General features: G+C 39.6%; 1 protein-coding gene across 1 annotated transcript in view; it reads left to right on the top strand.

Moving 5' to 3' along the window:
- The first annotated feature begins 3,734 nt into the window (after positions 1 to 3,734).
- serp (chitin deacetylase-like protein serp) overlaps positions 3,735 to 27,330 on the top strand; it is a 56,947-nt gene continuing 33,351 nt past the window's right edge. The window contains exons 1-2 of the mRNA XM_019043811.2: positions 3,735 to 3,883; positions 27,022 to 27,200. Of these exons, the coding sequence (XP_018899356.2) occupies positions 3,826 to 3,883; positions 27,022 to 27,200 (237 nt within the window). The 5' untranslated portion in view covers positions 3,735 to 3,825. The remainder of the gene's footprint in view (positions 3,884 to 27,021; positions 27,201 to 27,330) is intronic.

The raw sequence follows: 27,330 nt of genomic DNA on the forward strand, positions 1-27,330 counted from the left end.
TTCAGACTCTTTATTTGTGTTGATGACGTCATTGCGAGGAAGGCCAAAATTGGTATCAATCTTTTATAGTTGTCGAAATATTTTCCTCCTAATTTTTTTCGAGACATTTTACCTATCTTTTTGAGACAGGGAAGAGAGGAGGGGTAATTTTTAAACTTTCCGTTAAAAAAGTATTTACCTGATCACTGAATTTTAGCAGAAGATAATTCAGCTCTCGTAATATAACACTTGGTATGTAACATTTACACTATATGTGTGTTATCATTGACAGTTACTTCACCGGCAATGACTACCTTGCTACCAGAATATACCCTCGTCTTATCATGTCCTCTATCACGTGCGGCACTTATTGTATTCAGTAGAAGTGCCTCCCAACTCTAAGCTGTATATCCCTATCGTGAATAATTGATTTGTTATTTTTCATTTTAAAGTTTTACCTCCTTCAGCCCAAAATCTATATCTTAGGATTCGACCCTTCTCTTTACATCGATCTGAGGTTTTTAAGGTCAAATACTGCTGCAATGAGGATAAGTATTGATAGCACACAAAAACCGGAAAAAAATTCTGATACTTCCTATGACAGCTAAAGAGGGTGCGGAAATGCCAGAGTTATTTCAAGGTTTTGCTTAGTCACTTTGCTCCTCGATAAAATGGAAAAAGTTAAAACACCTTCAGATTTCTGGATATGCAACATAGTCTACTGTTATGCACAAATAATTGCATTCACATTTATCATCATTGTTGCGTTGTCAGAAAGATTCAATCCATTTTAAAGTTTGTGCGAGTGAATATCGCAGCTTTTTGCTCGAGAGGACAGAAAGGCAGTCAACATCAACATTAACACAGCGTTGTGGGCGAGAATTTGCAACAATGCAAATCTATATTCCTCATCAAATCACTATTAATTTACGCAATTATCCAACTTGTTTTAATGCAGATAATGTTACTGAAATAAAAGTTGCTCATCCTCTATTGAGAAGTATAAAAAATGATGGTACAAGTTTTGAGTCTACACGCAAGTAAATTCAATCGTGAGCTTTCAGGCTCTCGAAAAATCTCCGAGGAAAGGGGGGGGGGGGGCGTTGCAACTACTTCAATCTTGTGCGATGGAGATGATGTTGAAACCGACGAAACCATCCGGTGTGAAGTTTCCGTGAAGAATCATCATCGAAGCGGTAAAATGAAACTAACCAAAAACTCACTGACCAACGGAATGCGGCAGAGATTATCCAAAATATTTGAGCAGTTGCTGAGGGGAAGTTCTAATTAGCACTCCCAACGATCCGAACCAATTACTTTGAACACGAACCTGGTGGTGGCCCTACAATCGCCTTAGACACCTATTCCTTCACAGCAGAGTTTTAACGCACCGTACAATGAATATATTTGTTAAAAGAAATAATCATCAGGTCTTTTTATGATACTTATTTTAGACAGTGTATTTTCCCTTCAAAATTCAAGTATGCAAAATCATCACACAAACAAATGAAGTGTGCCCGATCTCAACCAAAGTGTGAACCCATTGGGAGATGGATTTCTTTAGAAGTTCGCCTACAATTTTTCGCATAGGCAACAAACCTACCGGAGAACACGAATGCGAAAGTTATACATCCGGAATAAAATCGTAGCTCTAACGAAACTAAAATTTGTCCAGACTACCTTTCTATTTGTAGTTATCAATGTTACCTTGTAGTAGCAATTTTTCTAGCCTCGGGAATATACAGATGCGGACTCAACAATTTGGCAACGCCGGATTTCCTCCATTTGAACCTATGCTAAATCATCGATTCTTGTCGGAGCACCTGGCGGCCTGGCCCATCCAAGAATCGATACATTTCCATAGTTTTAAATGGAAAAAGACAATGTTGCCAATTTGCTGGATCCACCAGTAGTAAATGCAGCATCGTTACCAGGACGGACTAAAATAATTATTACCACGAAAGAAACTTAAGAACTGCGACTTTACATGGGGCCCGCAATCACCTATGGACATCTTAAGCAGGCACGTAGCCAAGATTTTGTTTTGCATTTGGTGGAGCTTGGTCTGGTAGAAGAATTCCCCAAAGAAAAAGGAGATTTGAGTCCTCCTTCAAAAATTTTTTGAAAAAAACCTTCTGGCAACAACTTTTCTCTACTCTTCCACACCGAATTCAAAGATGTATTAGGTTACCTTTAATACTTATTCGTGGGCAAAAACAATCCCCGCGGTAATCAACAGGCAGGAATTGCATTAATTAGAACAAACTTACTGCTTAAAAAAGAAAAATGCACTGTTTTCAACAATCATAATTTGAACTCTTTTTTCACTATGAACTCATTGCGGCTTGACATGTGCACGACATGCGTTTTCAGACAGCGATAAGCGATAAATCCCAATGAAATTCTCTTCACAGATGGATTCAACTTATCTAAGCGCGAAAATCCCTCTTAGAGAAATGCTGGTTGGAGCAATACTCTTCTTACGACAGTGCTCAGAAGAGCTTTTGCTCTCTGTAATGAGAATTTCAGATGAATTAATTGTGCATGGCAAAATCACCAACTCTTTGTTTCACATGAAAAAAGAAAAAGAAAATTCCTTTATGGTAAAATTTTTCGATCACCTGAAAACGTTTATTCTTTTTTAATAACCTTGAACGGCTCAATACTGCCGCCTCCATTCCTTGACTTCCTTATTTTTTGTCTCTTCTTTTCTTTCTTCTTTTCCCCCCTTTTTGCTTTTGTGGGGTGGAGGGGGTCCCAAGACACCCCCTCCTTCTCTAACTACGTGCCTGATCTTGGAGCATCAGTTTTTCTTCCCCTGTCCGTACTTTATGAGCAACACCTGTACTGCCGTAAGGAAGAACGCCGTAAGAACATTCGAGAGTTGCCGAATTTCCTTTGAAAAAACATGTATTCTTGACAACATTTATGCATATTTTTCCTTGAAATCTTCAGATATTTTAGATTAAATTGCGTACAAAATTGTCTGAAAATTTTGGAAAATAATATTCGCAATTTTCTCAGTAAATTTTTCGGTTTTTCATCGGAGGAAACTTGGCAACGCCTGAAGGCTCATACGGCGTTCCTCCCTAGCACGGCAGTAAAGCAACCCCTATACTGCCGTGCTAAGGAAGAACGCCGTATAAACCTCCAGGCGTTGCCAAATTTACTTAGACAAAACTTGAATTTCCTGGTAAACTTATGAATATTTTTCTTCCAACTTTTCAGATAATTTTTCTCGTACTTCCGCCGGAAAGTCTTGGAAATTTCGCGTTGAAATATTCATAACTTTCCTCAAAAATGAACATTTTATGAAGGAAATTTGGCAACTCTCGAATGTTTATACGGCGTCTCTCCCTAGCTCAGTAGTACTCCCGTGCTAAGGAAGAACGCCGTATGAACTTTCAGACGTTGCCACATTTCGTTCAATAAAAATCTAATTTACTGGGAAAATTTTGAATTGTTTTTCTTCAATTTTTTCGTACAATTTTGTTCGCAATTTTGTCTAAAATGTCTATAAATTTCAAGGAAAAATACGTATAATCTTCCTCAAAAATTCATATTTTATCCGGGGCAATTTGGCAACTCTCGAATGTTCATACGCGTCTTTCCCTAGCAGGGCAGTATAGCGACCCCTACAGGTGCGGGGTGTCGCGGGTACTCTGTGGTCCACACCGCGGCCAGATTCGATGGAGCATGATAGAGCGATCACCTCAGTTTGGATATCGTCGTCGGCGGGCGACGCACATGCGATCTATCGGCGAGGTTTCTCCTCGGCGACGAATGTAGGCCGCATATAAAAGCCCGCGGGAGCCCGGCCAGCCGACCACTGTAGTGAAAGAAAGGATGCAGTGCAGTTACGTATTGTGTTTGGCTTTACTCGCTGCCGCTCTGGCATGTGTCGGTAAGTTTCGCACAGACTCCTCTTAGAACTAACCTCAAACCCACCGCTGTTTCCGGTCCGCCCCGTTTCCGGTTTTCGAACCCGTTTCCGGCCTCCGCGGCCGCGGTGCTTTTCGGTGACTTGAACGCGCGGGCAAGAAGCTGGCGACACGTGCGATCAGCCGCGATCTCGGTGCAGAAAGGGCGCAAGTGATCGTTGCTTCGATAATGATAAACGTGCTTTTAAAACTTCGTTGCCGAATTGCTGGACTCCTCCAAAAATATTTTAGGGAATATCTTGGCGTAGCTTCTTCATGACGTTTGTTTGTAAACTTAATCTAGATTCCACAAACTTGGAGATGTTACGATCGAACGATTTCTCTCCAAAGGACTCAAAATTCCTTGATCTCATTGACTTTTGAGATGGTGATGGGTTAGGAGAACGAATGTTCGAAAGTGTTGGACGTGATTTTGAAACCTCGTTGCCAACCCTTCGATTAGTTTGAAAATGATATCAAGGAATATTCTGGAATAGTATTTTCATAAAGCTTGTGACTTAAAAATTAATCACAAACCAAAAATATTTGCAATGTTGTGTTTGAACTTGACATTTTGTAAGGGTCAAGATGTGCCAAAACTCATGAACTTTTGCTGTTGTGATAGATTAGGAAAACTAAAGATTAGTAGTGCTGGGCGAAATTTTGAAACTTTATTGCCGCATTGTAAGACGATTTGAAACACATTTCAAGGAATATCCTGATACCCTCGTATTGTCTGACGTGAAATTGATCACAAAATCCATTTTCTTTCGGTTTTGCGATTGTGTTAATCATTTTTTAAATGGTATAAGTGCAACAAGTTGTCAGTTGCCGGATAAACCTCGGGATGATAGGCACATGTGGCGTTTAGGTGTCGCAGAACGCCAGAGTGCGTTGTTGGAGCTGCTTTAATGTATGGATGTGTAAGTGCAAGAAACTCATGAGATCTTGAGGTAGTGATAGATGAAGAAAAATCAATGCAGTTCCCCCAAGTGATTCTTCAATTTATGACAAAATCGGCGTAACTGTGGATCATATCTTCTGAATGTGTTGAAAAGTTCCAAAAATAGACGATGTGGGTCAACTTGTAGTGTATCATAATCGCTGTCGGCACTAAATTCTTTTATCTCAAGTTCATTTTTGACGATTGATTATATATTGACTCTAACAAGATGTCAAAAATTATCTTTTTTGTTTTAAAGTACCCGAATGGTAATATCTCCTATAACCCGGGTTCTTTCTTGACAATTTCGTTGATTTACATAATCAACGGACAGAAATATACAGTTAAAATGAATATTTCTGTCAAAATTCTGAAGGTGATCAAATGCCTAAATACGATTCTGATCGTTCCAGAATGTTCCATCTTCGTTTCTTATTTGTCGAGATTTACCTTTCGCAATAAACCTGGTTTTAAAAACTGTCAAGGTCACCAAACACGTGTTTGAAGATTTCTACAGTTGAATCATCCCAATGATGTCGAGAATTCCATAAATATAAAAGACTAGTCTTGTCCGCGCCCTCCGTCGCACCAAGGTTCTCGGCGGAGACCAACGACCTCCTGCCATAACCTTGCCATCCGACGAAAATAGTTTTGAAATCGCGTTAGGTGCACTAATGCAGTCCGATTATTATTTTCAACACCGTTGGCACTTGCCCTAGGATTAGGCGAAAATAGTTTAATGAGACCGCGTTTAACAGAAAGGAAGCAAGCCACATCAGCTATTGCCAAATTTAACTGGACAATTTAATTTTATGTGTGAGAACCTTTGTGCGGATTCCTTTGAGAATTGTAAGGAATTTGCTCCGTACTATGCATAAAATTCACTAAAATTTGCACAAAAATCTGCACTACCGTTTTCATGTAAAAAATTAAAATGATAGATTAAATTTGGCAATAGCTGATGAGGCTTGGTTCTTTTCTGCTTAACGCGGTCCAATTGAAGCTCTGTTGTGATGCGCTCAGCAAAAATGTGCCTTCCATCACAATTTTGAAAATTAAATCGTGGTTTCGGAGATTATGATGGTTGATTTGATCAAACAAGTGATCAATTTTTTGATTTTTCGAGCATCAAAGGTTAGAAAAAGAGCACGATGTAGAAGATATTGCAATCTCACACCCGGATATTGATGGGAACGGGCCTTGAGTTTTGAATGACGAACTGCAGCCTTCAGGTGTAGAGAAAAATTGCGAGCACTTGAGCCAACAATTACATTTTTAACTCTTCTGAGCATTTCTTGAGAATTACTAAAAGACTTTCTCTGAAAATCTCATACAATTCATTTGCAATGTGGAAAAGCATGTGGACAATTTATTACGAATACAATGAAACACATAGAGTTTACAATGTAAAAGTGAATCGCAACTAATTTGGCATCCAATTTCAGGGGCAAACTTAAGACCCCTACAACATTTCGGAGGAGTGCAGTTTGCCTTCTCTTCTCTTTAAAAAACAATTACACCACCATACAGTATTACTATTTATTCGCACAGCCATGCCTCAGAAGCGTTAATTACAGATACTTTAATGATTCAATTAATGGCGCCCGTACGGCATTTACAATAGATTACCGATGTGAGACTATGCCAGCCTAACGAACTCAATGGATTATCAGCCCAAAATGCACCAGTGAGCGAAGATTGCTAATACTTTTTATTCGTGTGGTCATTGCAGAAGAAAACAAAAACGCGTATTTTTTCCGATGTATTCTTTGATCCGTGCTTTTAAAATCTGTTGTGCAAGTCAGAGCCACCACCCACCGATTCAACACAGTATGCCAAAACGGCATAACTGCTTTTTACCTTGCTCCGTAAGACTTGTCAAGCTCTCACAGGCTCGAGAAGACGAAGAAATGCAGGTACGTCCTTATTGCATAACTCCGTCTGAGTTTGCCGGGAATAATAAAAACCAAGGTCAGACTCTGGCGAAAAGGAAAACAACCGGGCAATTTTCTCTCGCAAGATGGCATTCTCTGAAGATAGGCCGGCATGGCAGGTTGAACTTTAAGCTTGCCCTTGGGGTGAGAGCTGACAGCGGATCGCTACCGAAAGTGATGCGTTACCTGACTTATCTCCTCTTTGTTTTCGCATAATTTATGAGGAGACTTTGACATTTAGCCCCGGCGAGCGCGCGTCTTTAATAAGAAACCGGTTCCTGATGCATCGTTTGGCTCGAGCTTTTTCGGTCCAGCTTTTCGGACGTTGAAAAGGAAAAGTTAACCGGTGGACGATGAGGGTATGCTGCCTTTCTAAGGGAAAAAACCGTATGAACATTCAAGAGTTGCCAAAATTCCGCCGATAAATACCGAATTTACTGGGAAAATTATGAATATTATTTTCCTAAATTTTCAGACAATTTTGTACGCAATTTAATGTAAAATATTTGAAAATTTCAAGGAAAAATATGCATGAATGTTGTCAAAAATATATATTTTATCGAGGGAAACCTAGCAACTTTCGAATGTTCATACGACGTCCTTCCTTGGCACGGCAGTATAAGTCTTTTGACTTGAAACGCGTTCCGTGGAGGCTTTTGAAAGTTGACAACACTGGATTTTGCCCATTTAAATGTGTGTAAAATAATCGATATTAATGGAGGTTTAAAAAGGTCCTGAAGATAGCATCGTAAAAAGGACAATTTTTGCTAACTTTGAATAAAATTCAGGAGTTTACATTGATAAATACTTTGGAGTGAAATTCGGTGCCGGAGTCTATTGGTGCCGAAAAACTCAGATTCAAAGCGGATTTCACTATTTTAGCGGAGCGGAGTATTTCACTTCGTAGTCATATCATACGGGATTTTTGGGCGCTATGTAGACTCCAACGGATTTCGTCCACCACCACTAGAGATTTACCACTCGCTACGAATAATGTAAAATACTCGTGTGAAAGACCCAATATTTAGCGAGTTTTGTGAATTCTAAGGTAGGCTCGCACCTACCTCAATGTTTGTCTAAATTAGATGATTTGTTTCCGTACCTTGTACTTTTTGCAGTGGGAACTTATTGTAATCCCTCCCTAAGATCCATTTCAAAAGTTATCGCACGAGGTTTACAAAAATTGTCCTTTTCATGATGCTCGCTTCCTGAAATTACCCTCAAGCAGTATGTTTATCATGAGGAGCCTCCTAAACTGCCCTGCTAAGGTAGAACGCCGTATGAACTTTCGCGCATTTCCAAATTTCCTTTTGAGAAATACAAACTTTTAGGAGAACTTGTGAAAATTTGCCCTCTAACTTTCCGAAGAATTTTCTTCCCAATGACATCGAAAGTATTCGAGAATTTCAAGTTGTGATATCCATTATTTGTCTCAAAATAGATGTTTTAAAAGAGGAAATCATTGGCAACTCTCGAACACTGGAAAAAAAAACACATTGAATCTAGAGTCCAGACTCTTAAAAACATCGACAAGAAAAAGTCCTCTTGATTCAATCAGAATCTAGCTTAAATCAAGAGCCAAAGCCTCTTAATTTAAGCGGATTTCGTTTTGATTTAAGCAAAAATCCGATTGAATCAAGAGTATTTTTTCTTGTCAATGTTTTCAAGAGTCTGGACTCTAGATCCAATGTGTTTTTTTCCAGTGAATTTTCATACGGCGTCCTTTGTTAGCACGGCTGTAAAAGAAGGAGCTGCTTCAAGAGATGGCTGAGAATACGATCCTAAGACCTGAAAAATTATTCGAAATAAACACGAGGGCGTCACTTATTTTTGAAGATCCGGCAGTGGTGGAGAGTTAGCAAAGCTAAAGTGGGCGCGAGAAGAGAGAATCAATTTGACGGAGTTATAAAGCCATTACGTAACGAGCCCCGAAACACGATACCCGAAAAACCGCTGTGACTTCGAGCGATTCGAAACCTCATTTTCCGGTTGTTTAGATACCTTTGTCAAGAAACAACGTCCATTAATTCTCACCGAAATAGATTTCGAGCAAGTTGATAGAGTCTCCGACACCACCACCTCAGGACTTTCATTCTCATCGTCTAAATTCACCTCTCATCATGTTCCGAGTGCTCAATGAACGGATCTCTAACCAACCTCTTTGTGATGTTTTGAGAATGGATTTTGTGCGAACAGAAGTACTCACTTGTGCATTCTGCTTAAGTATCACGGGCAATGAAATATTAAAATAAAATTGCGATTTAATGCAGCAAAGTTGCTAATTTTTTAAATTAATAATATTAACTCCACTTACCAGAGTGATAAGAATTTTGCAATGCAAAGAGCAATTGCATCTTATTTCAATATTATTGCAATAAATTCCAATGAGAGATGTTTCTTCTATCAGTAGATATGCAACACACACAAAACTCTGATGCTGTAGCAATCCTTTCACCATGTGTAATTGCAATTTATTGCAATGTGCCACCTGGGGAATAGTACTACAATCAATTGAGTCCTAGTGTTCGTAATTTCGGGCCAATTTATCTGTGATTTTTGAAGTGGGCAATGAATGTTTGGAAATGAAGGGAAGTGGTGGAAATCAAAAGAAAATGGTTAGAATAGGTAGTGCATCTTTTTAAATTTTACTGTTTGTAGAGATTAGTTATAGTGGAGATTAAATAGAGAATTTTAAATACTATTGGATTGTTTTAGTGTGTGCGTAGGAAGTGTTCATCAGGCAACAATTTCTGTGGTCAGTGAATTATGGCCATGATCTCGCACAAGCATAAATCTCACACAATAAATGTTTGTTTTCGGAATAAAAGGCTGCAAGTCTTCAATCACGGTCTATTGTCAAAAGAAAAGAAGAAAAAAACAGACGCTTATTTTTGAATTTTTCAGTGAATTTATTTTGTTAATTACATATATTTGCTAAAAATTAAAAAAAAAATGGTCCGTCCATTTTAGAAACTGTGGAAAACAACCGAAATTTCGTTGTTTTGCAGAAAAGATACACATTCTTTGACTTAAGCCAACGATGAGATTCTTTGTTCCTGACTCTGTTGTATAGTTAAGTTTTTCAAGTTCCAAAAAAAATTGAATATAAACCAAAGAATCATCTGATATTTCGCGCCAAGATTTTAGCCAAGGATAAGTTTCCTCGTCACAAATTTCGCTGCATAATTAAGTTTTTCACATTCCAAAAAAATTGTATACATACCAAAGAGTCAGCAGATCTTTTCGCGTCTTCCAGCATTTGAACTTAATTTGTGTCGCTGATAAGCATTATCGCCCTCGTGCCACATTACTCTTCGCCTAGTGATGATCCAGTTAATTGGACGTACCTATTTCTGTCAAACAGAACTATGTGCATAATGACGTGAGCCCTGTTATGCATGAATTCTTATGGGTCTCAGGGCTCATGTCTCAATGCACATAGTTCTGTTTGATAGAAATACGTCCAATTTCAGAGTGGAGTCATTAAAAATTCACGGTTCTGTAGCGACCACCAAGTCTGGGCGGCAAGTCGAGGCGCTCAAAGTTACCCGGTCGGTAGACGTTAGCTAAGCTCCTCCGTAGATCCAGTCTACTGACATCATTTTCGCCACTCGGCTCTGACATAATCTACTTTCTGCCGTGCGTTTCCGCGCTATGCACCACTCACTGTCACTTTTCAATGATTCCTGAGTAAGGCATTTTTTTTAGAGAGGGGCAGATTTTTTTAAAAAAATTTCTGCTCTGGCAAGATATTTTAGAAGCGACTATGATAACAACCCTAGAAGGTCATGGACCAAAATGTTTGGTTACTTAACGTTAGTTCACTTAGCTTGCTGACCTAACGTAGGGTTTTACGATGATAGAACATTTTTCTCGGAAACGATTGGAGAGATATAAAATGAATTTACAGTATGTTTGCTTTGGACAGCAGATTTTATGACGAGTCTTGGACTGCATGACGGTATCCGTGTTCTGGAGCTTGCGACCATTTCAACCAATAGGATCGCTCCATACTCCCTATGTCTTGTTTGTCTATTGCGTTGTCTATCAATACTAACAATGAGCCCACTGGGGGCCCACCGAACTGATCAGGATGGCTATGCTGCCGTGCTAAGGAAGAACGCCGTATAAACATTGGAGAGTTGCCACATTTCCTTCGATAAAATGTTCATTTTTGAGGAAACTTATGAATATTTTCCCTTGAAATTTTCAGGACTTTTTGGTAGAATTGCGAGCAAAATTACCTGAAAAATTGATAAAAAAATATTCACAAGTCCACCAGGAACTTCGTGTTTTATCAAGGGAAATTTGGCAACGCCGGGAGGTTCATACGGCGTTCTTCCTGAGTACGGCCATTGGCGGATCCAGCAAATTGGCAACATTGTTTTTCTCCATTTAAACCTATGGAAATGTATCGATTCTTAGAGGGTCCAGGTGCTTCAATAAGAATCGATTTTTTAACATAGGTTTAAATGGAGGGAATCCGGTGATGCCAAATTGCTGGATCCGCCTCCGAGCACGGCAGTATGAAAGCGAGGCTCGTCGGATGGTGGTGCATGCACTTGCTCGGTGCTTTGCCGGAGTAAGAGTCGGCGTGGCGCAAGTTCATTGAAGTTGAGACCTGGGCCGGGGCCGCCGGGGGGACCGGGGGCTGGGCACCTTGGCGGGCGTGCTCGCTGCCTTCGAGACGGGAAGTCGTCACTGGTCGGGCCGTTGCCGCCACTCCGCGTCGCGCTGGGTCACCGTCGACTCCGTCGCGCACCGCGAGTTCCCTAGCTGCCAACTTTGCCGTAAACAGAAATTGAAGACAATTCATTTTCCAACTTTGGAGGAACTTGGATGACACTTGGATAGAAATTGGTTTCGGAGTTTGATCGTCTATCGAGGCCTTAAATTTCGATACGGATTCGATAGGCAACATTAGATCTATGCATGCACGGTGAAAAAAACTTCGTGCGTGGGACCCGAAGTTTAGATCATGTGGATCTCTGAAGTTTTCGGATTGAACATCTGAACACTTTAGGTCCAGCTTCTGAGGTTTGGATCACACATCTGAAACTTCAGTTCTTACATTTGAAGTACTTCGGTTTTCATATCCGAAAAACTTCGGTTCTCACATCCAAAAAACTTCGGTTCTCACATCTGAAGTATTTCAGATGTAAGAACTGAAGTTTCAGAGGGTTTCAAGGGTCCCACGCACGAGATTTTTTTCTCCGTGTGCGGAGCCATTGATCTATTCACGGATTTGTCGATCGATTCATGGTTGTCGATCGAGTTGCGCGGTGAAAAAAACGTCGTGCGTGGGACCCGAAGTTGAGGTCAAATGGATCTCTGAAGTTTTCGGATCACGCGTATCTAAAAACTTGAGGTCCAGCCACCGAAGTTCGGGTCAGACATCTGAAGTACTTCGATATATACCGAAGGGTTCGGGTCACACAACTGAAGTACTCCGGTACATACCGAAGTGCCTCGATGCCTGACCCGAACTTCGGCAGCTCGACCTCAAGTTTTCGGATGCGTGATCAGAAAACTTCAGAGATCCATATGACCTCAACTTCGGGTCCCATGCAAGTTTTTTTTTCTCCGTATGGTGTTCATCGAATCACGTCAATTTGCTCGTGTCGATCGCTTCACGGTTTCATTTTCCGATTGATTCGTGTCGATTGAATCGACACCGGTTTTTGAATCACTTGTCGATCGGCTCATGGCGATCGATTTACATGTATATTTTTCGATCGATCCATATTGATAGAATGCGTATCCTTCAAAGTTAAAACCTCGACAGACGAACGAATTCCGAATAAATTCCGATTCACGGTTGATGACTGTTGGTCACCATGCAACATTAGTGTTTGATCAAAATTGGGCAGTCCTTCCAATTTTGATCAAAATTAAGTGCCGTCACCCTTCATTTTTTGCTGGGCGAAACATTTCTGCCTGGTTTTCATTTGAAAATAATGCGAAGTATCCGGACGATTTTAGGACTGATTACACCCAACACTTGGATGTAAATTAATTGGTTGTGGAGTTTAATCGTCCATCGAGGCCTTAAAATTTCAGAGGTCAGTGCACACTGCTTCTAGTCATATAATGATGATTGAAAAGCAACTTGTTGAGTACAAAATTTGCAAGAAGTACCTGTAGGGTGTAGGGTACCTAAAGGCGCCACAGATCCCAAAATTGAGCAAAATAATTTGCCATTTTGTAACTTTTGATACAATTTTCATGCTGAGGGTTGGCTAACACTGCGATGGATGATGATGTCAGGAGAGAGTTGTTTCCTTAAATATGCCACTCAGAATTTTATTTTATATGAAGATTTTTTTAAGCACATTTCGAGTGTTGCTGTGTAACCCATACATTGATATTTTAGATGACCGCTTTAGTGTGGCCTTTCTAGTATGAAGGGCTCTTTTCTACTATGATTGAGATCCAATGAAGTTTGTGGCACTGAAAATAATTTGATTGCATTTTGCAATAAGGAACTATTTCTTGCTCATACACAACAAACCCTATCTGTTTAGGGAAACTAATGGCACGTATGTTGTTCCTAAAATAACCCAAAAATTTTAGTTCTTAATCGGGAAATGTTGTCTAGTGTGGCAGGTCTCTTCTCGCATCAAATAATCATCGAAGTCAATAACATATAAGTTTATGTGTATTTAAGACCTCAGTGACTCGCGTCGATTGCAAAAGCCCAACCCAATTTGATCGATCATGAATTTTATAAACATTAAAAGCTAATTAAAGGCCGCAAATCAATAAAATTCCACTCAAAAATGCGGAACCACCAGTATAATGTCGCAGTTAAAGACGTGAACATTAACATCAATATTGAATGTAACACATACTAATGGTCAATCCAACTCACACAACTGGCCCATTTGGCATAGGATTGTTGTGACAGTCAAGGCTGCCAAGTTTCCCGAATTACACAAAAATCATGGTGCGTGAAAGGATGTCCTCAGGCGAAACGTTGCAACACTGGAAGCTTTGCTTCCTCGTTGAACGGAAGGAAGAAAGGCAGACAAAAAGCTCCAGGAGACAGGGCCTGATGTGGCGCTAGGAGGCACAGGGTGGGCCTGACTGTTGCCGATTTTACCCGTCATTCCGTACATTCCAACATAAAATAATGGTTGTTTTCGTTCGGTTTGGAGGCTGCGGCAGGCTTACTGGCTTACTAGACGGCTGAACGGGAAGTAACGAAATGAAAGCAGTGACTAGCAAGGAGGAGAGGTGGCCGTCATTAAGAGGCGCATAAGTCGGATGGTTTACAAACCGCTTGCGCCGGATCGCTGTAAAAAAGTCAACCGGTTCCAGTCGCTGATAAAGGCTGCTTTATGGTCATTCATCGGTTGGTAACCTTTTTGAAGTGGAGATGGCTTTCAAACAGAGGAAGATTTTAGGTCCACGGTCTTCTGGGCATACGTCCACAAGCGCTACAGGAGCTAGGTTTTTTCTCTCCATTTCTTAAGTTAAACATGTGTGAGTTTGCGCGCTCATGCGTAAAATATGTTGAATTTAGTGATTGGTGATGGACATTTCTGCCGTGCCGAGTAAGAGCGCTGTAAATCCATCAAGATTTTCCCGCATTTTTTGGAACTTAACACTTTGTAAAATAAAAACTGTTTTACCCATGCTCAAGGCCGGATTAACTTAATTGCCGCCCATGGGCCGCCTGTATTTTGCCGCCCCCTTCTCGTTCGTTTTGAAACATCGATAAAAACCATCAAGTGTCGAAAGGGGAGGGGTGCATAACACGCGTTTACTCGTGTTGGACATATTTTTGGCGAAAGCCCTGTCAACACTACTAGAAAAAGTTCACGGTAGTCGGCGCGAAAGTTCAGTTCCGTAAATCTATCTCTGTGTGGACAAGGCCTTCCATTTGTATGAAATGAACGAAAAAATTATGAAAGAACAAACATAAATGTGGTTTAATAATTTTAAACCATTTAACTTCCGCCACTGCGCCGCGCTGACCGCACTGTGTTTGGCGCAATGCGTGAAGTATTCATTCAGTCTTGTAGGCGCTATGCTTTTCACGCTGACCGCAGCGACCGCGCTGTCTTTGACGCAATGCAAGAAGTATCCATGCAGTCCTATAGGCGCTAATGTGTGTTACATGTCGACCGCCGCGCCGCGCCGAGGGTCTCTCCTTTTCATCTCAAGTTCTCGTTATCATTGCTCTCTACGCCGCGCCGTTCCAGGCCAAATTCCGTGTTCGGTTTCTCTCTTACAATTAGTCTTAACTCGACAAATTAGAGGTGATGTCTATTGTATCACAGAAAGATCACACAATTAGAGATATACTCTCAGGAAATGAGAGATTTTGTCACCTTCTTCTCGTTTGTATACTTTTTTTCTGAATCCAATTTTTCTTTGTAGTTACATTTTAAAAAAATGAAAAATTTGCCGCCCCCTAAATTTGCCGCCATGGTCCGCGGCCCATGTGGCCACCCCCTAAATCCGGCCCTGCCCATGCTCTTCACAATTTCAGGTTAAGCTCTTGATAGTATTTGCAAAATAATTCTGTAATAACCTTGTCCGAAGGTAGACAAGTTTTTCTGCTATGATACATTGTTTCCAAAAAATTTCAAATGGCGTTTACAGCGTTTTTGCGCTGCACGACAGATTTGCACTGGTTGCTATGTAGATAACAGTGCTCACATTGTGTTCTGGGAAATCATGCAGTGCGTTACCACGGTGAAGGATTTCACATAAATAGCAAGCGCGCACGCTAAGACAGTCCTGCCCCCTTAAAGTAATTAGGGAATGAATTACTTTTTTAATAGTAAATGTTAATTAGAGTCAAGAAGAATTGCACAGGTTAACAGAGAAATTATGGAGATTTAATTTACTGCGAGGCGCGATTTGTAGACTGCACGAGAAGAAAATCCACGGATAGGCAACTATTGCTGCACAAAGGATGCCTTTTGGCCTATCTTAAAAACTGAAGGTGAGATAGGAATGTATGCGTAGCTTTCATTCTCGTTGAATGTCATTTCTGCTATCTCGAAACATCGAGTGGGAAAACGCCGCGGCACATATATGTAATGACATGTTTGGCGATTGGCGTTTGATACTAGGATGTAGAGATTGTAACAAAGTTTTAATTTAGAGGTGGAGATTTTGGGATAACTTTAGGCTCGCGTAAGAAAAACATTTATTATTAAAACTGACTGTTGAGGAGGATCATGATAATTATATATGTACTGTTTTTTTAAAGATATTTTCATTGTCAAGAGTAAAATGTGCTAAATAAAATCGCAGAGAGAAACCACACCCATAAGAGATGCTTTTCAAGATTACTGAGAGGTTTGAACTCACGTCTAAAAAGAAGGTTCATGTGATGTGGCTTGGTTCCTTTCTGCTAAACGCGGTCCACTTAAGAGCATGCCCATTACCCCCGAATCACCTGATAATTGAACGAATCAGTGAATCTTTCATAATGAGCCGCGCATGTCTTCGCGGCGCATTCGCAAAGCTCACGTAATCGTCTCGTATGAGAGATGACCTTATGAATGACGGTGAAGAGTTTTGGCGCGTATACGTAGTATACCGCCTTTGCGATCGTTTCGACCCCCCCCTCGATACAATAACCGAGTCCCCTAGTTCCTTACCGAAAAGTGACTACCGCGAACTTCTGAGATTTTCCAAAGCGTGTAAAAAGTTTACTAATCCGTCAATAATAATGATTAAAATTTGTTTCTCATTCTGGGGCTCGCTAGTTTATGTGTAATGAATACCAAGAGTCTACGTTTCTTGGTTTTTTTTAAAAAAACCTTAGAATGGGGCGCGCTGATTTAAAATATGCATATATAAGCGGAAGCAAGCGAACTGATTCGAGGATGGCTGACCAGTTCGGCACTCCTTGAATGAGAATTTCACTCACTCCGTTTTGTTCACAACGTTGCTTTGACATATCTCCACAACACTGTTATCCTTTTCAAAAGTTGGTACTCCTTGCTCTGATAGCCGGGGCCACCAGGATAGTGGTAAGTGCAATCTATGATGAGCCTCGAGACTCATTAGACCATTTGCTAAACGTGGCTCATACAGGAGTCCACTAAGCCCTCTCGTCCCCACGCTCCTGATCACTGCGTCGGCGTCACGAAGAACAATGGGCCTTGGGTCCCAACGCGGCCGATACCCGTACCCCAATTACTCACGCTTCATTAACCATTTCACCGTCACGCTAGGATTCATCCAATTTTCAAAAAAAATTGTTTCGCATGTATTTAGCAATTTTTTCCTTACTCTCCGTTAAAACACAAATAAAAAGAGACCTCATTCATAAAAATCGGCCGAATAGAAGAGAAGTTACAGTAATCGAAATCCGAAGAAATCAACAAAACCTCGACTCCTCGATACGAAAAATAAAATGAAGGGGAAAAAAAGAAAGTATAAATTACAATTAAATATAATTGACCTCAAAATTTGACAAACAATTCATTTATATACCTAACGCTGAAAAAACTGGGAGAAATTACAAAAAATTTGCCTCTTGCAAGGGGCTTCTTTGTAAGAATTTTGACCTGAAGACAACGGTCGAATAACAGCAGTACTCCATACAATACACGGTGTGCCTGAACGAGTTAAACATTTTTCATACGTCCAAATCGAAAAATCTTTATATTTTTAACTACAATGTTTCTTGAATTGTTTAAGCAAAAAAAAAAAAAAAAAAAATTCCGTCGAGATTCTGGAACGCAAAGGCGCTTTAAAAGTATTCTGGGGCTATAATAGCTAAATCACCGGTAGTAAATTCGTTATATTATTAAAAAGAAAGTGACTCCATAGTTTAATTCCTTAGTTTCTTGAATACGATTATTTTAAGCACTTAAACATTTATACCACCAATTTTAGCCATGGGGTGATTTCCTGAGAGCCGATAATATCACGAATTTCTCATAGAACCCCTCAACAGTGGCTTGCTTTTTTGGCAGCCGATTCGGCCATCGAACCGGAGTTTAAATGGAAGCTGATAATAACCCAAAGCTCTGAGAAAAATTTTGAGATGAGTATAAGAACGGTTTGTTGTAAGTAGCGAGGAGAGGCGGGCAAAGCGGCTAAAATCCTATCTAATTTTTACAGTTTTTCTGTTGAATTAATGTTGCCGCGGGCTTCTGACTGTCCACACATAGTTCTGTTCAGCATATCGATACATAAGTATTAGCGGCTCTGGTGCTTGCACTAGAGCTGCTATTCCGGACGGTCCCAGCTGGGGAGTATCAATGCAGCATGTTACATTGTAGAGACCGCGCGTTGGTTGATGGGAATCGGCGCCATTTTCGGCTATGTTCCTTGTCATGACTTTATTTTATTGCATACTGTTTTATTGTTAGTCAATGCTATGTTGTGTATTGTATTTTTGGAATCATGGTGATACAGTCAACAATTCAAAACTTGTTTGTGCTTTTATCTCGTGATGGAAAAAATGTACTTTACGTTCAAAATTTGAAAATTTGAATTTTAAAGTTTTCGCGGTTAAGGAAGCTTTAACCACTGGGTTGGAGCTTCCTAGTCATATTACTTGATATCAGCTGATAGCAAACAAAGGTTACCAGGGAAACCGTAAACGTCTAACAACTATCGTGGCCATTGGGGCGATTATTGAAATGATATCGACTGTATGTCGCCGCTTACGACAGGACATAGCCCTATCTTAACTGTGTAATATATCGCAATTCGATATTGTTTTGATTTTTAAAAGGAGCAATTCATTCATACAGTTCCGATTAGTTTTTGCGAACGGGCCCTTAACCTACGGCACTCGGCTACAAAAGTTACAAAACATGAATCGACAGTTGTCGGATTGTACATCAATGACAAAATGTGTCTAGGCCCTCATTCTTGACTACAACTACTGCCCCCAGAGCCGCTCTCCGACGCCAATGCGTTGGAGCTTCCTGCTTGTTTACATTTTACATACGTAGAATCTAATTTTCACGTCGGGGAGTTGACATATTTTGATTTTTTCGATTTTATACGGAAAATTGATGGTTTTTCGGGATTGAAATTATTATTGTTTCATGAAAAATAAATGCACCCAAAATGACTATAGCATATTGATTCTTACACATTTGCACTCACAAAATTGGTTGGTAAATTCAACGAGTGGGTGCATCGACCTGGTATATCAAGTTTCTGCAATTTTTTACGGCAAATCAGTAGATTTTCGGGATGTAGATTGCTTACTTTCAATTCATGAATGAATAAAGCAACGACATGGTTGAACTTCTTTGCATGGAAAGACGTTTAAAATAACAAAATCAAGACGTATTTAATACAATTGCATTTATATCGAGTCAATTTCTTTTCAATAATATAACGGGATTTTTACTACCGGTGATTTGGGTATTTTAGCCCCAAAATACCTTTAAATCGACTTTATCTTCTAGGAGTTCGACAGAATTTTTCCTTTCTTCGCTTAAATTATTCCGTAGCACTTTTCTTCAAGAATCTGATAAGATTTTGCTTGAGGCAGATCAAAAAACTTAAATTCGATCGAATAGCTTTCTACTTTCACAATACACGGTCTCGTCAAGGTGCGTCTTTGACCTCGCAGTGTTGGATCGTGAATTCTCTTTTTATGCTGTTTGCCTATTTTGAAATCTCTGTAAATGAAAACTAAAGGGGTTGATATGTGCGAGTTAATGACGCGCCTTATCAACACATTGTGTTGGAGTTCACTGCTTGTTTTTCTCTCTTTCTCTTTTCGTATTTTTTATTACGATGACTCAAATAATTGGCGTGATCCCCGACAAATATGCACCCGCGAGCATCCTGCGTTTTGGTTTGGATCTTGAGATTTTTTTTCCCCCCGTTATGGGCGAATAACGTCTGCCTTTGGAAACTGACTTAAAACGGTTTCAAGTGATAAACAATTAAGGAATTTCGGCATTTATTCCCGAGTAAGTTCAATGTAACAATGGAGACTCATGTTGAACTTAAAGCCGGTAAGAGTTCGCATTCCACGACCCGGGTCGACATTGGTCTTGGATTCCGAGACAGAGATCAGACCTGTGTTGCCGGTGGAATTTACAGAATATTCCATAAAGATGTTTCGGTCATAGTTTCCCTCCTATAATAAAATATAATTGGAGATTCTGGAGCTTTGCCAAAAAACGCGATTTTTTTTTAAAATTCAGTCCTTGAATTGTATTGCTTGCTGAATCTATCGAGTAGATAATAACTTAATAGGACGGTTAATGTAGCATGTAACACCTTATAAGAAGATCTCCTTAGCATGTGTTTTAATCAGATACGAAGAAGGAGAGGGCTTAAACTCAAAATTTTGGAACCTTAAACATTTATGACGGTAGATTGACTTCGAGGAAAATAAAATTTTTAAGCAGTTCGTTGTCTAAAAATTGATGAGATGGTGGATCTGGCCAGGATGCCAGAATATAGTACGCAATAATGAATCAAAGAGGTACAATGAGCCCGTTAAAAAATATTTGAACACCAATGATAATCCTATTGGTTTTATAACGCTTTGTTTCCTTCGGATCGATGTAAACAGCGTCCTATAAAATTTAGCACCTCAATCATGGTATGTATGTAAAGGTTTCTCGTGAAATAGTTTTTCACTCGAGATTTTGAAAAACTGAAAACTTTCGATAAGACAATATTTTATGAATCTCACTCAAATGATCTGATGTTTAATACGTTTTTCAAATTCCATGAGAAAATGTGGCATCCGCGAGACACCTTTAGGACCGGCTGAGATATAAATGCCGGCTGGAGATCTTGTGTAATCGCTGTCGCATAAAGTTGCGCCCAATCTAAGAACATCTATATGACACTGTTGCCGAATGCATTCTTTCAACGAGGTGGTTATTTTTCGGTACCGCACCGTCAAATAAAACGTTATTTCTTGATACTGTACCGTTAAATAAAACGTAATTCGTCGTGGTACCATATTCCTTATCAAACAGTATTCTTAGAAATGTGTAAACAATTTTACCTGAAGAATTTCAAAGTTATGTAGACCAAAATTCTAAAAAAAAATACCTTGGATTAAGTTAAAAATGTAATTTATTTATAACCTATCACACTTGCATAAATTCTGTAGAGCCTAAGTTCCTGAATGTCTCTAAAAGTAATAACTAACTAACGAAATATTTTTTCCTATAGTTCAAACTTATGGAAAAGCCATTAAAAGTAGATTAATGGTGTGGTTATTCATAGACAGCCACAAGACAAATTCCTTCATACTTCAATAAATCACATTATCATGATGTCTTTATTTTAAAGTAGACGAATACGTGGCCACAATACTGTGAGCAACTAACACTGCTCCAAATCCGCTCGAATTGTCAATTTTAGATTGAAGGCGAACTGGATAGAATGAGTGTAAAAAGGTTCTCTCATAATTGCTAAAAGTCATTTGATACTCTGTATAGTGCAAATTAACGTAGCTACGTTACTGCAAGCAATTATTACTGCTCCTGAGTCGCTCAAATTGCCTACTTTAGTATTGAAGGCGAACTGGTAAGCATGGTCGCGAAACATCGCCCTGTAAGTAGGTATTAGTTCACCAATATAATTTTTGATACGAATTTACGAGACCACATTACTGCTAGTAACCGATTACTCCTCCCGAGTTGCTCGTTCGTGGTATGTAATAATAGATGCGAGTTGCAAAACTTGCGAGCTACATCGGTAGTAATAGCAGGGTAGCTGTATAGTTAGAAACCAAAAACAAAAATGCTGAGGAACGACCGGTCTGCTACATGTTTCTCATGTCGGCGTGATGTGTGAAATCCAGTCAAGAAAATGTGTAGATATTATTTGTTTGTACATTTGTTTCGCCGTGAATATGTTTCAAATTTGGCAAAACGTCACTAAAATGACGAGACAAATGTCACCAAAGTGACCAGTGAGTGAGTATTCCTCACCGATCCTGCCCGCACCCACATTGATCAGATGAGGAGAAACCTAGTCTGGAAACCTAATCCTTCGTCGCGCTGATCAATTTATCAAATTAACATTTCGAAACAAAATAAAATAAATGCAAAAATATATGTACAAAGAAGAAAAGGATAGAATAGGAGAGAAGAGTATACCTCTAGACTTCTTTTCTTTTCATCTTACATTGTTCGAATTGCATGATAGAAAGAAGAGGAGGAGAGAGACGTATTGTCTGGATCCTCCTAAGAAATCTGCATACGTATAGTTTACGTACATTTCTATTGCAATTTATTATCTATTGTTTTTTTTTGTTTGCTTAAACTGGCAGCAGGAATGAATAAAAACACCCTCGTGCCCTCCTGCCAGGAGCGGGTGAATCATGTTGACACAGTTACCCCGTTAGACAGCCCCATCCTCTTGACTCACAACCTTTCATCAAGGTCAACAGAGTTGACTCATGGGATATACACAAGTCTTAAAGTTTCGTAATCAAGTCTCAGTAAATTTTAACATCCACACAAAATAAACCTCTGTAAAATATTAAAAACACATAAATAAAGAAATGAATGTTCGTGAAAACAGTAGTATCACTGAGGAAAATAGGAAAATGCAACGGGTATGCACTCATTGTTAATTTCTCTCTGAATCGACTTGGCTCTATTTACATTCAGGAGAGAGAAGCCAAGTCTTGAAAAAATATAAAATGAAATAAATAAAATTTTAAAAATAGTTTGCAGCAAGGGTGATTATCTTGACTAGAACTGAACCAGAAATATTTTGAAACAGCTTTAACAGTACATTCCAAGCAAATATCGCTAATTGAAAGGCAAAACTATTTGTGATAATCACGCGGAACGTACTTTTGAAGTATAATTTGAAAGTGTTTCTTGGTCAAATCCCTGACGTGCCCAGGGTGATAGGATGCTTAGAAATTTTGAAAAGATGTCCTAAAGTCTTGAAATTAATAAATGATCGATAGATTATCGAATCTTCCTGCAAAGTGCTGGGGATCGATCTGAAATTTTTCAAGATGCGTGATGCCCTTCTGATATTTTCCGCGCAGATCACTTTTTGCAACCATGTATGAGATGATAGACAATGGAACGAAGGAACCAAGATTATGAGTGGAGAGGTGAACATGATAATGGCACACATCACACGACCTTAGCAGCTTGTACTTTCCCACGTAACTCAGCCATGGAGAACACGCGGTCTGGAGCACAATGCAAGACTTCATTGATCTCTTTCAGTCTTCATGCAAAGCACCCATGTTCAACCCGCCCGAAACGCGAAACACACATACCTAGTTGAGGAATTGGCTCTGATTCTTTTACGATCCTGACCTCTCGGATCTAGTGCAGTAACGAGCCGCGAATGATCGATTATCGATATGTCCGCCCATTCGAAGCTACGGAAAAGAATCGATTATTAAGGTGTTCGTTGCAAGCACCCTGTTTATCAATCTTTTTCCATAAGTTAAATGGCAGTTTATTCGAGATATCGCAAAGCAAGCCACGCCGCTGCTTGGATCATTCATCGGCAAGTTGTTGATTCGTGGATTTCATCTAAATCCAATCGGATTTATTGCCCCTCGGTTGACCTCTAATCTTGGAAGTAGATGCATGATTGACTGAGTTTAGCAGAAATTCACCAAGCACATTTCTGGAAACAACGACTATGCCCTTTGGCTGGTGCGCAGAATTCTTCATGAGAGAGATGGCCTCGGTTCCTTTCTTAGAATTCAGTTGCGGGTATCCGTGGATCTGTATATGTAACAATTGCAGAACTATGTCATCTGTGAACTAACCGCAGCAAGCTTTATATAGTTGCTGAGAAATTAATCAAGAACTTATGCTGTATTAGATCAACATAACACATGTTCACAAGAATTTCCGTGAAATTCCGAAAAAAGTTCTAAAACTTAGTAAACATAATTTACGAACCTTACACTTGCAATCCAAGCTTTGCGTAAATGACTCCTAGCAAAAATCAACTGCCTTGAAGTAGAACCGATTGACTCTCACGACGATATAACTTCTATGGTAGCCGATCAAACTTCATCTCGTCAGATCTTTTAAGAGAAAAACGATTCAAATTTCCATAAGACATGTTTGGGGCGTCAATATGGCCAGGTCTTTAAAAAACATTTTTTGGAGAGTCAAAATAGACTCATTACATCCACCCATTGGCGCTCAAGCCCCTGTGAACTGAACGAATTTTCATGAATTTTGTACATGATTTCTTGTTTAGGAGACAAATTATACTACCCTTACATCTCTTATTGATCATCAGAAGGAAAGAATTTTACTCTCTTCCAATTAGAGATAACTTCAATTTTTGTGCGGCACCAGAAATTTTCGTTGAAATGAGGAAAAATAAGTGTGAGAAAGAGAAAGCACACGGAAACACTGGTGAGGAATTCTAAAACCACCAATAACATCTCCTCAGTTTAAGGAACTGTTTGTACAATAGGCAGAGTACCCTGCACTGAAAAAAAAGTAGCTTGGATCAAGCATGATGATTCTTGAATTTGCCGCCAAGAAATTTTTTTCTTGCTACAAGAAAAATAATGCTTGGGTTAAGCAAGAAAGTAGCTTATATTAACCAGAAAAATTCTTGATTTAAGAAGAAATACTTCTTGGCGGCAAATTTAAGATTCTTTTTTTTCCAGTGTGGAGCGTGACTTCAAACCAGGAGAGTTAATGCTTATGTGTGAAAAGTTTTGCATTTCATCATTCATAGGTTATCATCATTCACTTCTTACCTAGGTATCGCAAAAATCATCAAGAAAAAAAATAAAAAAAACTTGCGACGGAAAGAGCCAAACAATTGTAAAATCGAGAAACTCCTTCAAAGTATTATTTTTCACGATTTTTCCATAATTTTACTAGAATTTTAAGAGAAACCTAAAACAATGGACCACTAGACAAGGTACGAATTTAAGCATTCTGATACACGTTTCTTAACCAGAATTTCACGTAGAGCACGATTTGCGCAACGAAAATTAATGAAACAAACTCTAAACGAAGATATTAACGTTTTTATTTCACATTGGTTACGAGGAATTTGAACTGCCCGCTCACAAGAAACTCAAAGCTCTACGTGAATCAAATCGCGCACTGCACCAGTTTCAGTAAGCTTCTCAATCGAGCAATTTTCATTTCCCACCATGTGTTTTTCAAACTATAAGTAATTTGCTATAGCTGAGCCAAAGCGTCAAGATTGAGTTTGCCAGATTTTTTTATCGCAGAAACGTTCATGATAACGTTTAGCGCGCGATGTGAGTCACGTAGAACATTGAGTTTTCATGAGCGGGTGGTTTGAATTCACGCACCAAGAATCATTAAATATCTTCGTAAGGAGTTGATTTCGGTAATTTTCGTTGTGCGCATCGTGCTCTACGTAAAATTTTAGTTAAGAAACATGTTTCAGAATGTTGAAATCCGTACCTTGTCTAGTGGTCCATTGGGATATGCCTGGTAAAATTCTCACTTAATATAGGAGCGCCAAAATAACAGCAAAATCTTGGCTTCACTAAATTTTACCGTGACGTGACCACGCAGCGTGGCAGTGCGGCGGCAGCGATATACTTTCTCTGTACAAGACGTAGCGCAAACGTAGGGCACATATGCCAAATTTCCTCGAAAAATGATTGAAAACCGTCTTCTTATGGACAAAGCTGCGGGAATTCCTAGAAATTCGGCACCGCGCGCGATTACCGCAAGACACATCAAGACGCTGCGTCCCATCGGCTCGTGGGAGAGGGGATGGGTGGGAGGGATAAGAGGTAAAAAAAACCACAGATCTAACCGAGGTTTCCTCAGGATTTATGGGATTTTTGCACAAAACGACAGAGCGTCGGGTGGGGGGGAGGAGGTGCGGTCCAAACCAAACAATGCAGATTCAATGCTCGCGCTTTCCGTCTGTTATTAAAACCGCGAACACGGCTGCCAAATTTGCGCAAAATTCCCAGGATTTTGCCATTTGACGGTGGGAAAGTGTGACGTCGTGCCGCGCTGAAACATGCAACGTTGCCACAAACATGTAATGCAGATCTCACCTCGGGCCAAGTCAATATGAGATAATAGTGTAATTAGTTGGTTTACAGCTTGACATTGGTGCCGGGTGATGGAAAATGATAATCGAATACCTCGGTTCTGGTGTGTTCAATCGGAACAGCATCTGATTTAAACTCCATTCACAACGTCGTTGTTTTGATTTTCAAAAAGGAGGAATATTTAAGTAGCTTAAAAATAAACTTACCACCGAATTCATTATTTTATCATATTTTTAAAAGGAGGAAACATGTGTAGACATATTAAAATCCACACGACAATCGCAAAATGCGCAAAATCTCACAAAATGTGTTCAATTTTACGTAACATTAAAGACAATTGAAGACATCATCACCTTGATCAATAGTATTATTGAAATTTTATCCGGTTACAGTTTGAATCATCCAATCATCAAAAGTTAGGTAGCCCTATTTTAGCATCTCCTAATGTTTTCCCAAAATTTATTCTGGCGTAAAATTTTGAAAATAGTTGTTTTTTCGAAAAATTGGCAGTGAGTTTGCTACTACATTTGCCAAATATTTACTTGAATTTTTATTGAAAGGTGTAATAGACTTCCTGAAATAATTAGAATCTCTATAAGACAATTTTGAAACGCTAAAATGAAACTTCACTCTCACACAGTATTCATTTGCGTGTGGTAGATTTTAATGGTTGGAACTTCTTTTCCAATGTTCTTTTTAATGTTTAAATGCTCACTGCCCCCTGATCCCCCTTCAACTTGAAATTTTGACGTCTTAGAGAGCACGGATGAATACGAAGTTACCGACTGTGGGAGGATAGCTGTGCTTCGTGAGTTTTGGTTCACGAAAAAAAAGAGGTAGGGGTTGTTGGATGATATGGGGATTTTCAATTAATTGTGATAGTACTCCGATGAATTAGATTACTAACTCGAATGTTTAACTATTACCCCAACTTGTGTCGCTGTAACTACCAAAAGTAATTGTGTCCATGTCATCCATGTCCATGTCATCCATCAAACTCGAACAGTACTGCAATTTTAGGAAATGAGCCCTAACACTCTTTTTTTCTATGTTCATAAACGTTTCCAAAAATCAGAAAAAAATAGCTTTCAAAAAACTTCAGAGCCCGCAGCGCTGATGAAAAAAACTTAGAAGAGGTGATAGGATAAAACATTTTTGTGTGGTCCGGTTGTTTCACCTTGGACATCACTTGGATATGACGTCATACTTGAAGAATGGATTTCCCTAATTCATCGATGACGCTAACAAATTGCCTCATTTTGAATGTTACAGGTGAAGCCGCCAAGTTCGACAACTTTCTGAAGCGAGTGAAGAGACAAGAGGAGTCGTCGACGAAAAAAGAGGAAAGTTTCGAGCAGGAGCTTTGCAAAGACAAGGATGCCGGCGAGTGGTTCCGTCTGGTGGCCGGCGAAGGCGACGCCTGCCGTGACGTAATCCAGTGCACATCATCGGTAATGACCTCTTTCCTCCTTCACTTTTTTCGCACTTCGACAGCCCGTGTCTTGTCGTGCTGAAACGCCGTATACAAGGGAAAAAAATTAAATATTGATTTAGCATTTGTATTGTTAAAAACGTGTCCGA

This window comes from Bemisia tabaci, chromosome 7 (genome assembly GCF_918797505.1).
Source record: "Bemisia tabaci chromosome 7, PGI_BMITA_v3".
Lineage (NCBI taxonomy): Eukaryota > Metazoa > Arthropoda > Insecta > Hemiptera > Aleyrodidae > Bemisia > Bemisia tabaci.